Raw genomic sequence first — 14,833 nt, 5'->3', positions numbered from 1 at the left:
TGTCCAGTTTGATATGTTGATCACTTATTAAGGTATTGATACAGTGATGAACAAATTGATCTAATTAGTATAGTGGTCCAGTGGGCTACCAAAAGGCAAAACATTGCTAACCCACCTCTAAACTGAAGTGACTGAACCAATCCACACAATACCATATGGGGAAAATGATGTGGGATACCCTTGTTAATTTAGAAATTTGTGATCGTATTAGTGATTTTTTTCTTTCTAATATTTGAGTGAGACTAGCCAATTATGTCTTTACTAGCTTTGGGAGATTGATTAGATTGGGCAAGCTCAAGCTAAACTTTTTGGTTTTCGATTTGTCTCCATCAGAGAAAATAATGAATCATCAATTGTCATTGCTTTTAATTAATCATTGTTTAATGCCAATGAAAAAAGGCTTTTTTTAGGGGGCTTTAAAGGTTCATTTGTGCTACAAATGTCCCTGATTGTGCAGGGGGAGGAGCATATTGTTTAGTGGTTTTTAATGCTTCTACTTTACTTCTGCCAAGTCCTGAAGGCTAGTGTTGTCTTGAGGAGACCAAGATTGCTATTGGGGCAGGGATGAGATTGGCCTGAATTTTAAAAAAATCAAAAGTAAGAGGAGATTCACCTGTTTCTTAACAGACTCTAAAATCCTAATATTGTTCTTGTGTCATAGGCTAGAATTTGTTTAAAGAATCCTTAGCTTCTTGTTTTTCTACTGCTCCAAACACTTCCTTTTTTTGATAGAAGACAAACCAGTACTAAATCCAGATGGTGTCAACTGAAATGACTTATAGGCAGCTTGTGTTATCTAAATACCCTTCCACACGCTGGATTTAATACCACCCTATAAAGTGGCTGTGCTGGTTATGGTTTTGTTCATCCAATCATCCTCTTCCATGATTACTGGCTCTAGAGGGTTGTTACATAAATGAATGCAGCTTTTGTTCTCACTGATTTGAACAGGCTGCTACGTGCAGCAAATTCTTGGTTATGAATTCTTCAAATAGATAGTTTTGAATGAATCAGACATTTTTTATTAATACCAAAAATAACTCAAATGTTAAACTAGTTGAAGAGGGATGTTGAAAGTATTAGGCCTAAAAATTGACCACCTGTGACAGCTGCTCAGTGAAAGTCTGAGTTTGAGGAGTTTAATTTAATGGCTTTATTTAACCATTTAAAATATCTGATCTTTGGGGCAATTATATGTATAATTTAAGTGAATTTCAATTAAACCAGGAGTTTAAAATATAGGTTGTGTAGTAGGCTTTAAAAAAAAAAAAAAAGCTCAGTCAGTAATGCTTAGGTCTAATCATCTTGACAGAGTTCCATTAAATAAACATTTGACTTACCAGAGTAGAAGTGCAGCCTACAAAATTAATGATTTTTAACTCCTCTCTACTTGTGACTTACTTGAGTCAGCCAACTAAATTCTTCCCTTGAGACTCTACAAGCATTTCATACATGCATTTCAACAGTTGACTTGAGATGAGCCTATGTGTAATTGATAACTAATGTCTAATTACTGTAATTAGACAAGTGACAGAAAATTAAGCTGCAGCTGGGAACTTGACTCTAGCACTGAGGCAGATTCTGATATGCAATATATACATATGGAAAAGGGATTGGCAGAATTGCATTCAAATGGCAAGCAAGACCCAAATATATCTGCTCCTCTCAATTGTATTCGTACCTACCAATCAAAATACTTTAATGTGAAATTTAGCCAAGATTAGTTAGCAAATGAACTCTGGCTCACTTGCCCACGTGGTTGCAGTCCCAGTGGCCAACCCGTAGTTCAGAACTATTTGGAAATAGAGAACTGGCATTTTAAAAAAACAACAACAAACTACGATTTTTTTTCCTCTTGTTTCCACGTTACAAAAGTATCTATTCAGTAATGGTGCTGTTAGAGGAACACTTTTGTGTATGATCTGCAATAAAAATATGCTTTCCTTTGTTTTAATTTCTGGTTAAAAAATATGCAAGTTTCCCTTCCTTACACTCCTTTAGCAGAATTCCCCACTCATGTTTTAATGGAGAGCATCTTTTCAGTTTGCTTTTCATTTTCTTCTTTCTGTGGAACTGGCTTTGTTCCATTTTCTATGACTGAGTATTGGAACGAGAGGCCAAGGAGGGTGAATTATAGAAGTCAGAAGAACAGACTTACTAGGTTGAAAACCTAGTGAGAGAGTAAAACAAAGTTGAGGACCATGAAACTGCTAGCTATGGGTGGCAAGGCAGTGTTTGCTACATAAATGGTGTTTCACTATGCATATATGTATTTTAAAACCATTTAAAAGTGGAAAAAACTCTTTGCCCATTCTCTGGCGTTAATGCCAGTCTGTTTTGCCCAAGATTTGTGTCTGAAACTCTTCAGTAAATACACTGTTTTAAGACTGAATATGTAGTAGGGGAAGTACTGTATCTAGAAGAAATGGTGTATCCATATCAGTCTGTTACACACACTTTCTTGCAAAAAATATGCAAAAATATAAGATGCAAAAATTAAGAACTGTTTCTCTAGGTGATCTGAAAGGAATTCAGGACTATTTTCTCCTGTTGGAAGATGGATTTTTTTCTTTTCATAGAATCCTAGAAGATTAGGGTTGGAAGAGACCTCAGGAGGTCTAGTCCATCCCCCCTGCTCAAAGCAGGACCAGCCCCAACTAAATCATCCCAGCCAGGGCTTTGTCAAGCCAGGCCTTAAAAACCTCTAATGATGGAGATTCCACCACCTCCCTAGGTAACCCATTCCAGCGCTTCACCACCCTTCTAGTGAAATTGTTTTTCCTAATATCCAACCTAGACCTCCCGCACTGCAACTTGAGACCATTACTCCTTATTCTGTCTTCTGCCACCACTGAGAACAGCCTAGCTCCAACCTCTTTGGAACCCCCCTTCAGGTAGTTGAAGGCTGCTATCAAATCCCCCCTCACTTTTCTCTTCTGCAGACTAAATAAGCTCAGTTCCCTCAGCTGCTCCTTATAAGTCATGTGCCCCTGGCCCCTAATCATTGCTCTTAATCATTTCATTGCCCTCTGCTGGAGTCTCTCCAATTTGTCCAAATCCTTTCTGTAAGTGGGGGCCCAAAACTGGATGCAATACTCTAGATGTGGCCTCACCAGTGCTGAATAAAGGGGAATAATCACTTCCCTCGATCTGCTGGCAATGTTCTTACTGATGTAGCCCAATATGCCGTTAGTCTTCTTGGCAGCAAGGGCACACTGTTGATTCATATCCAGCTTCTCATCCACTGTAATCCCCAGGTCCTTTTCTGCAGGACTGCCACTTAGCTGGCCGTTCCCCAGCCTGTAGCAGGACTCTGCACTTGTCCTTGTTGAACCTCGTCGGATTTCTTTTGGCCCAATCTTCCAATTTGTCTAAGTCACTCTGGACCCTATCCCTACCCTCCAGCTTATCTACCTCTCCCCACATCTTAGTGTCATCCATGAACTTGCTGAGGGTGCAATCCATCCCATGATCAAGATCATTAATGAAGATGTTGAACAAAACCGACCCCAGGACCGACCCCTGGGGTACTCCGCTTGATAGCGGCTGCCAACTAGACATTGAGCTGTTGATCACTTCCTATTGAGCCTGATGATCTAGCCAGCTTTCTATCCACCATATAGTCCATTCATCCAATCCATACTACTTTAACTTGCTGGCAAGAATACTGTGGGAGATCGTATCAAAAGCTTTCCTAAAGTCAAGGTATATCACGTCCACTGCTTTTCCCCATATCCACAGAGCCAGTTATTTCATCATAGAAGGCAATCGGCTTGGTCAGGCATGACTTGCCCTTGGTGAATCCATATTGACTTTTTTTCTGATCCGCTTCCTCAACCCAAGTGCTTCAAAATGGATTCCTTGAAGACCTGCTCCATGATTTTTCCAGGGACTGAGGTGAGGCTGACCGGTCTGTAGTTCTCCAGATTCTCCTTCTTCCCTTTTTTTAAAGGTGGGCACTATATTTGCCTTTTTCCAATCGTCCGGGACCTCTCCCAATTGCCACAAGTTTTCTAAGATAATTGCCAGTGGCTCTGCAATCACATCAGCCAGCACCCTTGGATGCATTGCATTGGGCCCCATGGTCTTGTGCATGTTCAGCTTTCCTGAATAGTCCTTAACCTGTTCTTTCACCAGTGAGGGCTGCTCACCTCCTCCCCATACTGTGCTGCCAAGTGCAGCAGTCTGGGAGCTGACCTTGTCTGAAGACCAAGGCAAAAAAAGCATTGAGTACTTCAGTTTTTTTCCAACTTTTGCTGGAGTTGTGTAACTTTAAAAAAGTTAAGCAACTGAGGTTCAGTTGACAGAACTATTTTTTATTAAAGCCAACACTGTTATGTGGAGCAAGATTTATGGTTAATGGAGCAAGGTCTTAAGGTTTTTATGTTGACACCCTGGTCCTGTGTGCATGCCCTTGCTCTACTTTTTTGCTGGCAAAGGCAGAAAGAATAGGTTCGGGGGGCACACTTAAGAGAACAGTTTGACTACACTGGCAGTTTAAGACTGTATGTTGTCTTTTCGCTGTCTGCATGGTTTATAGTTTCTGTATGGTTTGTAAAATATTGTGTGACTCAGCAAAAGTTAAGTTAACTTTTATTGTAGTATGCGTGTTTTCAGAATTGTGAATGTTGGCTTATGAATTTCTAATTGTAAACTAATCTGGATTTTTATTTATATTGTTTCAGTATTTTGTAATCTGTGTATATTAAGTGTCCGTATACTTGTTAATCAGGATCCTGGCCTTGCCTATAGTGAAAGATGGTCCCTTTGCCCAACTGCTTCATAATTATGGTATCTCCTTCATCTTGAATCTATGTATTTAAAAAAAAATTGTCCTTGGTGTGTGAAGATTATAGGATATCAAATCTCTGAAGCTTTGCAAGCTTCAGTCATTTAACAAAATTTGTCTAGTACCTACTGTTCTCTTGAGACTAAAAATTGTGGTTAACAAGCAAAGAATTTGAATTAGAAAGAATTGAAAAATGTTTGCATACATATATTGTTCAATTGGCTCAACTGCCCTGCAAACTCTTATTTAAAATGGAGATTGCCCCCAATCAGCTGTTGAGACAAAACACTGTTGGGAGAAGGAAATGATTATATATTTTTAAATAAACATGTTTAAACAAACTACATATGTAGAAGCATGTAAGTTCATAAACGGCTCTAAAGCTTGGCTCTCTTGCGATTAGAGACTTATGTACAATTCAGACATAAATATAGGACTGTTTTGGTGGTTTTAGACTATTCACAAAGTAATACCTCTAGGTCTGATTCTAATGGAAATTCAGAGGTGTCAGACTTGGTGACATAGAACAGACTAGGCAAAATTCATCCCTGTTGTACTGACTTCCATAGAGGTTTGTACTTTTGTGTCATTCTTTTCAGTTACATGTCTAGGAATAAAGCAATTGCCATGGTGTATCAGACCCAGTCCAGTATCCTGTCTCCAACAGTAGCCAGCACCAGATGCTTCTGAGGGGCCAATGGGGGCGTTATCTGTTCCATGAAGTTCTCAACCTAACCTCTAATAGTTAGAGATTAGTCTAATCTAAAGCATGAGGTTTTAAGTCCCTTCCAACATTTTTTTAATGTTAATTACTATAACTCAGTATATCCTTGTTATACATATAAATGTACAATCTCTTTGAATTTTGGTAAATTCTTGGTCTTAGCAGCATCTTGTGAATTTTGAATTTGTCATCATTCAGCTTCATTAACTGTCCGATTTTTCCTTGTACATGAAGACATTACTCTGTTAAAATCTGAAGAGAATATAAATAAATCACCAGAGTTAAAGCTGACTTTTTCCCTATTTTGGAAATAACCTGTTGATCCCTGTTTATATTTATCTAGTGTTAAGTATTCGCGGTATTCAGGAGGAAGATCCCCCCGATGCTCAACTAATGAGACTAGATAACATGTTGCTGGCAGAGGGTGTCTCCGGGCCGGAGAAAAGAGGAAGAGGAGGACCTACGACTGTAGCAGCAACATCAGGTGGCTGTCCAAATGACAATAGCATTGAACACTCTGACTACAGGGCCAAGCTGTCACAGATCCGACAGATATACCACTCTGAGCTAGAGAAATATGAACAGGTGATCTTTCTGCATGGAAGAGTTTTTATCATCTCAATTAAAAAAAATAACCGTTTTTCCTTTGCTGTTGGTTGTAAGCTCAGAACAGGGAGTATAATCTATTCATATAAATGCAAGGATGGCAAATTCAATTAAAAATCTTTCAGCTCACTATGTTAGAATAAGACTAAAATGAAAGGACTTTTGACATTCATTAAACTTGCCTGGTCTGATGTCTAAGCTAACTGAAAGATTATACTTGTTGCAATACTTTTAAGAGGAAATAGAGGAGTAAAGCTAAACGTGAATTAAAATATTCTGGATTTATTCACTTACTGGGGAAATTAAACCGAACTTTAGGGGTACTTTATTGTGTGTGTTGATTTAATTTATTTTCAGGCATGCAGTGAGTTCACCACCCACGTTATGAACCTTCTCAGAGAACAGAGTAGAACAAGGCCAATTTCACCAAAAGAAATTGAGCGCATGGTGAACATAATCCATGGCAAATTCAGCACTATCCAGATGCAGCTGAAACAGAGCACATGTGAGGCAGTGATGATCTTGCGCTCACGATTTCTTGATGCAAGGTAATAAACAAGCACAACCCAATGGCAACAGCTATTGGCTCTGACCACATTTTCTGATGTGTTTGCTTGATGCCAGTAATTATAAAACAGTTATAAAGCCTGTATTTACAACCTTGAACTAGTATAAATATCTTTAAATACACACCACTGGTCATGTGTTATGAAGTATGCTTAGTTATCATTAATATTACGATCTTTAATAGCTATTAAAGTCTGCCTTGTGAATTTGCTGAAACAATATAGAGTAGATTTCAGAGGAGATGAGACAAATCCCTGTGGTATGTTCTTTAACTCTTTTTAGCAGGAAGAATAACTATTTGTGTATTTACAGGCGTAAACGGCGTAACTTCAGCAAACAGGCAACAGAAGTACTGAATGAGTATTTTTATTCCCACCTGAGTAATCCTTACCCCAGTGAAGAAGCCAAAGAAGAGCTAGCGAAGAAGGGTGGCATCACAGTCTCGCAGGTATACAGTGCTTTATTTGAAATTGCTCTCATTGTAAAGATGCTTTTTTATTTTTGTAAAATATCAGTAGTCCTCTGTCATTAGGAGACTTGTAGTTAAACTCTCATGGTTCATTATTACCACCTATTATGGTGAAAGAGGCTTTTATGCATCCTAGATTTTGTTAGAGGCTATATGGCAAATTTTTCCCTCTAACCTTGGTTTGAGTTACCTCTGGTGGTAGCCTCAATAACTACTAGGCGATCATGATAGTTTGGTCAAGTATTGACAGGGATGTTTTTCTAGGTCTCCAACTGGTTTGGTAACAAGAGAATCCGGTACAAAAAAAATATGGGGAAGTTCCAGGAAGAGGCTAACATTTATGCAGCAAAAACAGCTGTGGATGCAACAAATGTGGTGGCCCAGGGTAACCAGGCAAACTCCCCATCAACACCAAATTCTGGTAAGTAAGGAAAAGCTGCCTCTAAAATATGACAGGTTTCAGAGTAACAGCTGTGTTAGTCTGTATTCACAAAAAGAAAAGGAGTACTTGTGGCACCTTATACTAACCAATTTATTTGAGCATAAGCTTTCATGAGCTACAGCTCACTTCATCGGATGCATACTGTGGAAAGTGTAGAAGATCTTTTTATACACACAAAGCATGAAAAAATACCTCCCCCCACCCAGCTCTCCTGCTGGTAATAGCTTATCTAAAGTGATCACTCTCCTTACAGTGTGTATGATGATCAAGTTGGGCCATTTCCAGCACAAATCCAGGTTCTCTCACCCCACCCCACCCCACTCCACCCCACACGCACAAAGTGGGTTTTTTCTTCTACACTTTCCACAGTATGCATCCGATGAAGTGAGCTGTAGCTCACGAAAGCTTACGCTCAAATAAATTGGTTAGTCTCTAAGGTGCCACAAGTACTCCTTTTCTTTTTTCTCTAAAATATGGTATTTCTCATGTTCCTACTTTGAGAAGCCTCTATAGTCCGGAGCCAGAGGCTTCTCATTCTCGTTGCAAATGGCCCTCCTAGTCTTTATACCACCGTGTCAGAGCACCACAAAGGATAAGAGCCTGTGTGTGTGTAGTGGCACTTCCGACTAATCATATGCACATGTTAAAGATACAATTGAAACTCATTAATTCTCACCTTCCTAATCTGTCCCACATAATTTGTGCATTCCTGACCATATCTGTCTCCTCAGGAAAAAAATTAGTAGCGAATATTATAGGGAAGCCTCATATTATACTTCTGAGGGCATTATGCATCAAAAAATTAAATTCTGCACACAATATTTTAAAATTCTGCAAATTTTATTGCAAATAAATGGGGAGCACAGACCACTGGCTGCACAGAGGTGGGAGAGCACTGCACCACACTCCACTCCAGGGACACAGACTAAGTGGTGAGGTTGCAACCAACCCTGACACAGTGCAAGGACTGAGCCTGCCCCAGAATCACCCCAGGGCACTGCCCCTCGTGCCAGGTGCACCAGGTGTGGGCAGGCAAGCTCAGCAAGGCAGGATACAAGTGTGGAGGGGCTTCAGTGTGGGGAATCCAGGTGTGGGTTGAGAGGGTTCTGGGTGGGGCACTCTGGGTGCGAGCAGCTCAATGGGGGATTTGGGTGTGGGGGGATCTGGATGCACAGGGGCCTGTTGGGGGGAGTTCTGGGTGAAATGATGGGGCTCTGCAGGGGGGTTCAGGTGAAGGTGGTTGGGGCTCAGCGGGGGGGTGTTGGTGGGGGGGGATAGAGCTCAGCAGGGGGGTCTGAGTGTGGAGAGCTCAGTGGGGGTGGGGCCCAGATGCTGGGGGAATGGGGCTCAGTGGGGTGGGGATCCAAGTGCAGCTGGTTGGGGCTTGGTAGTGTGAGGATCTGGGTGCTGGTGGCTCATTGGGGTGGTCCAGGGGGAATGGGGCTCGTCAAGGGGGGTTCTGGTGTGGGGGGGTGAGGCTCGGTGGGAGGGTTTGTGTATGAGGGGGTCTGAATGCACAGGGGCTGGGCGGATGTGGGAGCAGCTCCCTTTACAGTGATCCTTCCCCCTGCAGCTGAGGAGTGATGAGTGCAGGAAGCATGGGGGTGGGGGAGAAATCTGGGGGTGGGTCTGACATGGCCCTGAATGCCGTGCAGGGGGAGGATGGGACTTCCTCTTTTCAGCCCAGCCAGAACTAGCAGCTGAGCCCGGCACAGAGTAGGAGCCACCAGCCGAATCTTTCACAATCCCACGCCCTGCCCCACAGTGATTTACCTCTCTGCCGGCTATCTGGGCACCTGAAACACACTGCTGGGGAGGGTTGCATGACCACTTTTGTGGCTTCATAAGAGTGGCCATACTGGGTCAGACCAAAGGTCCATCCAGCCCAGTATCCTGTCTACCGACAGTGGCCAATGACAGGTGCCCCAGAGGGAGTGAACCTAATAGGTAATGATCAAGTGATCTCTCTCCTGCCATCCGTCTCCACCCTCTGACAAACAGAGGCAAGGGACACCCTTCCTTATCCGTCCTGGCTAATAGCCATTAATGGACTTAACCTCCATGAATTTATCCAGTTCTCTTTTAAACCCTGTTATAGTCCTAGCCTTCACAACCTCCTCAGGCAAGGAGTTCCGCAGGTTGACTTTGTGCCGAGTGAAGAACATCCTTTTATTTGTTTTAAACCTGCTACCCATTAATTTCATTTGGTGGCCCCTAGTTCTTATATTATGGGAACAAGTAAATAACTTTTCCTTATTCACTTTCTCCACACCACTCATGATTTTATAGACCTCTATCATATCCCCCCTTAGTATCCTCTTTTCCAAGCTGAAAAGTCCTAGCCTCTTCAATCTCCCCTCATATGGGACCTGTTCCAACCCCCTAACCATTTTAGTTGCCCTTTTCGGAATCTTTTCTAATGCCAGTCTATCTTTTTTGAGATGAGGGGACCACATCTGTATGCAGTATTCAAGATGTGGGCGTACCATGGATTTATACAAAGGCAATAAGATATTCTCCGTCTTATTCTCTATCCCTTTTAATTATTCCTAACATCCCGTTTGCTTTTTTGACTGCTGCTGCACACTGCGTGAACATCTTCAGAGAAATATCCACGATGACTCCAAGATCCTTCTCCTGATTAGTTGTAGCTAAATTAGCCCCCATCATGTTGTATGTATAATTGGGGTTTTTTTCCAATGTGCATTACTTTACATTTATCCACATTAAATTTCATTTGCCATTTTTGTTGCCCAATCACTTAGTTTTGTGAGATCCTTTTGAAGTTCTTCAGTCTGTTTTTGTCTTTTAACTATCTTGAGCAGTTTAGTATCTGCAAACTTTGCCACCTTACTGTTTACCCCTTTCTCCAGATCATTTATGAATTGGTTGAATAGGATTGGTCCTAGGACTGATGCTTGGGGGAACACCACTAGTTACCCCTCTCCATTCTGAAAATTTACCGTTTATTCCTACCCTTTATTCCCTGTCTTTTAACCAGTTCTCAATCCATGAAAGGATCTTCCTTCTTATCCCATGACAACTTAATTTACCTAAGAGCCTTTGGTGAGGGACCTTGTGAAAGGGTTTCTGGAAATCTAAGTACACTATGTCCACTGGATCCCCTTTGTCCACATGTTTGTTGACCCCCTCAAAGAACTCTAATAGATTAGTAAGACATGATCTTCCTTTACAGCAGGGGTGGGCAAACTTTTTGGCCTGAGGGCCACATCTTGCTGTGAAACTGTATGGAGGGCCAGGTAAGGAAGGATGTGCCCCCCAAAAAGCCTGCCCCCCCCCATCGGTCCCCACCCACTTCCCACCCCATGACTGTCCCCCTCAGAACCCCCAACCCATTCAACCCCCTACTCCCTCCGCTCCTTGTCCCCTGACTGCCCCCCTCAGAACTCCCAATCCATTCAAGCCCCTCTTCTCCCCTCCACCCCCGCTCCCTGTCCCCTGACTGTCCCCCCACCACTATCCACATCCCTGCCCCTGACAGGCCCCCTGGGTCTCCCACGCTTATCCAACCCCCCCCCGCTCCACTACCCCAGACTGCCCCAACCCCTGTCCACACCCCTGCTCCCTGATAGGTCCCCTGACTGCCCCCCCCGACCACTATCCACATCCCTGCCCCTGACAGGCCCCCCAGGTCTCCCACACTTATCCAACCCCCCTGCTCCACTACCCCAGACTGCCCCAAACTCTGTCCACACCCCCGCTCCCTGATAGCCCCCCTGGACTCCCACGCCTATCCTGTCCCCTGACTGCCCCCTGGGACCCCCTACTCTCAGCCATGCACATGCCGCCGCCTCCTTACCATGCTGCTCAGAGTGGCAGGAGCTCGCAGCCGTGCTGCCCGTGTGGTGGTGTGACTGCAGGGGAGGGGCTGTGGACTAGCCTCACTGGCCAGGAGCTCAGGGGCCTGGCAGGACGGTCCCGCGGGCTGTAGTTTGCCCACCTCTGCTTTACAGAAACCATGTTGACTTTTGCACAACAATTTATGTTTGCAATTTAAGGCTTCCCTTTGCTTCCCCATCAGACAGCATTTTTCTATGGGGGACATTAATTCTGGGCATGTGCAGTGGTGCAGAATTCCCCCCAGGAGTAATATTACCAACAGATATTAACCAAGAACTAAGTATTTATTACTTTAAAAGTTATACTACAGAAGGCTTACTAAGATGTTACAGTACAAAATATTTCATACATCAAATCTAAGTTAAATGTGTCAAATGGTGATCCATTATCCTTAGATATTTTGTTTGCTTACTTGGGTAATTTCAGTAGACCAGTGAGACTTCCCATCAGCAATGCACATTAGTGTGGCTTTACTGAAGATTGTCAAAGGAAAAACCTGAAGAAGTGTTTTTGCATCAGGGAGTTACCAACACCTCCTTTTAGACGTGACTAGAGGAGTGGAAAAACTAGATCCATTTTGTAATGTTAGAGGTTAAATTTGGTGGCTTAAAAATAAAAAGATTTTACCGCTTTCTTCTTTACAAATGTGCCCTTTGCAGGGTTGTCACACTATCATGTGACATGAGAGGTGTGTTTTATGGAGGATTATATCCAGAGCCTAATTTGTAATGAAAGAGGAGCCAGGGCTTGAGCGCACGCTTGCTCGTGCGCTCTCTCTCTCTCCTAATCTAATCTAAAACATTCATACCTGATACAGCAAGCTCATATGTGCCAGGGCTATGAACTGCCAAGCCCAGATACACACACCTGGGTCTACGAGATATAACCAGTGTTTAATTTGTATCATTCCTCCCATCAATGTGTTATACCTTTGGGACCAGATCCTTGGTGTGCCCCCCCCCCCCATTTTTTCTATTGGAAGCTGCTCACAGGGCAACCACAGGGAATTCCCAGGGGGCATGAAGCCATGGGGGAGGGGACATGGTGGCTTGCATGCCAGCAATCCCTAGCTAGCAGAATGGCCCTTAGGGGAATGCTGCTTTTGGCATGGCTGCTCTGCACTGGGGACGAGTGCAGAACACATTTGATGCTTAGTCTCAGAAATATGCATTTCTACCTCTTACCTCCACACTTGGGTCTTGCACTGTGTGCTGCTTAGCCAGACCCAAGGATTGGCCTTTTTATCTCTGTTCGTGTTAATTGGAGTTTTGTTTTGAGCACCTATTAACTTAATTACTTAATTTGAATTCTAGGTTGTAGACAAGGGGCCAGATTGTGAAAGGTATTTAGGTAACTAAAGATGCAGATAAGTGGCCTATTGGGATTTTCAGAAGCATCCTGATGCTGAATGCCCATTGATTTCAATGGCAAATTTGGCACCTGGATGCTTCTGAAAATCCCACCAGGCACCTGTCTACATCTTTAGATGCCTCAATGCCTCTGAAAATCTCAAGTGCAGCCCATGTTCTAGTAATCTGTGTCATGCCTTCTTTATAATGGTGTATCCTTAATACTTACCAAACAGGGGACCGTGCATCATGGACCAGATGGCTTGTCTTTTGCCAATAAAGAGAGTACTTGTATCAGTTTGTTTCTCTTATATAACCTTTATTCACTTTCTGAAGGCATATACTTGCCCTGGGTATCTTTTGGCAGTGTTTGAAAGTTGCCTTTTTTGTATGTATAATTTTTTTTTTTTTTTTAGTTTTCCTTCAAACTTAAGATAATGTAATATTTCTGCTTTAGAAGAAAGAGCCAAACAGTTTCTCTGCATTTGGCTAAACTTTATTCTTGCTTTATTTCAGGTTCCTCTGGCTCTTTTAAGATGACAAATTCTGGAGATTCATTTATAAACTTGCAGTCACTGACTTCCTATCAGAGCTCCCCAGTGGGAGCCAATGTGCAGTCACAGGTAGGCGTGTGGGAGAACTGGCACATAGCTTCGTCAACAAGGCAAATGTCTCATTTGGTACATCTCATTTGTATATGGATGCAAATAGATTCAAATTTGCAAAATAACTGGTTTTGCACATTCAGTATTCACATACTTTAATGAGGATAGAGTAGTGACTCCTCCCCCCCCCCCCCCCGCCATCTCGCATGTATTAGAACAGTACTCCATTGGTTAGATTTCAAGGAATGATTAAAGCTGAACAAAGTTGGGTTTTTTAATGTGGAATTTGGGGGTGGGCGGGGAACCCTTCAAGGACTCTCTTGAACTTTGGATTTATGAACTCTAAACTTGGGGACTAAATTGATCTAAAAGTGATCCCATGTATCATAGAAGATTAGAGTTGGAAGAGACCTCGGGAGGTCATCTAGTCCAACTGCCTGCTCAAAGCAGGACCAGCCCCAACTAAATCATCCCAGCCAGGGCTTTATCAAGCAGGGCCTTAGAGGTTTTTAAGGATGGAAATTCCACCACCTCCCTCGGTAACCCATTCCAGTGCTTCACCACTCTTCCAGTGAAATTTTTTCTAATATCCAATCTAGACCTCCCACGCTGCAACTTGAGACCGTTACTCCTTGTTCTGTCATCTGCCACAACTGAGAACAGCCTAGCTCCATCCTCTTTGGAACCCCCCCCTTCAGGTAGTTGAAGGCTGCTATCAAATCCCCCCTCACTTTTCTTTCCTTTGTAGAGAAAACAGAACCATGAAAGCAATTCCCTTCATACAAGAAAACCACTTGAGAGGTGCAAGTTAAGTGTTTGGCCCTCTACATCTTTCCTTGCCACATGCTTTAGGCATTAGAATGCTGTGTTACAACACCACTTCATTTCTTATCAGACCATTTCCCTTGTTGTCACGGAGTCCCTGGGCGATGCTCTGGAACTGCTCCCCACGAAGCCAGTCAGGATTCTGGTGAAGTCTCCTCTCTGTGAGGAGACTGTCTTCAGGGCAAGAAGCTCACATGGCTTCCACCTTCCTGGGTCTGACCTTGGAGCATTCAGCATCCTCTGCCCCTCAGTGCCCTTCTCGCACTGAATTTACCCAGGCAGGGTCCTGAGGAAGCCAGAGGGTCCTGCACCCCAACTTCTCAGTCAGATGTGACTCTTAGCCAGCGAGTAAAACAGTGGTTTATTAGATGACAGGAACATGGTCTAAAACAAAGCTTGTAGGTACAGAGAACAGGACCCTTCAGCCGGGTCTATTTGGGGGGGTGGGGGGGGCAGTAAGCCAGATAACCCTGTCTGCACTTCACTCCACATCTGCAGCCAGCCCCCAACTGACTCCTCCTCCAGCCCCTCCTCCTCTGGGCTTTGTCCCTTTCCCGGGCCAGGAGGTCACCTGATTCCTTTGTTCTCCAACTCTT

The 14,833-nt window shown here is 43.2% G+C and overlaps 1 protein-coding gene across 1 annotated transcript in view; it reads left to right on the top strand.

Moving 5' to 3' along the window:
* Positions 1–14,833, top strand: part of PBX4 (PBX homeobox 4) — a 28,641-nt gene that overhangs the window by 11,293 nt on the left and 2,515 nt on the right. The window contains exons 3-7 of the mRNA XM_084610550.1: positions 5,857–6,098; positions 6,477–6,667; positions 6,999–7,134; positions 7,420–7,576; positions 13,324–13,430. Of these exons, the coding sequence (XP_084466676.1) occupies positions 5,857–6,098; positions 6,477–6,667; positions 6,999–7,134; positions 7,420–7,576; positions 13,324–13,430 (833 nt within the window). The remainder of the gene's footprint in view (positions 1–5,856; positions 6,099–6,476; positions 6,668–6,998; positions 7,135–7,419; positions 7,577–13,323; positions 13,431–14,833) is intronic.

Source organism: Lepidochelys olivacea (assembly GCF_965140295.1).
Source record: "Lepidochelys olivacea isolate rLepOli2 genome assembly, chromosome: 20".
Lineage (NCBI taxonomy): Eukaryota > Metazoa > Chordata > Testudines > Cheloniidae > Lepidochelys > Lepidochelys olivacea.
The sequence above is the reverse complement of the archived record's forward strand: the minus strand, read 5'-3'. Positions and strand labels throughout refer to the sequence as shown.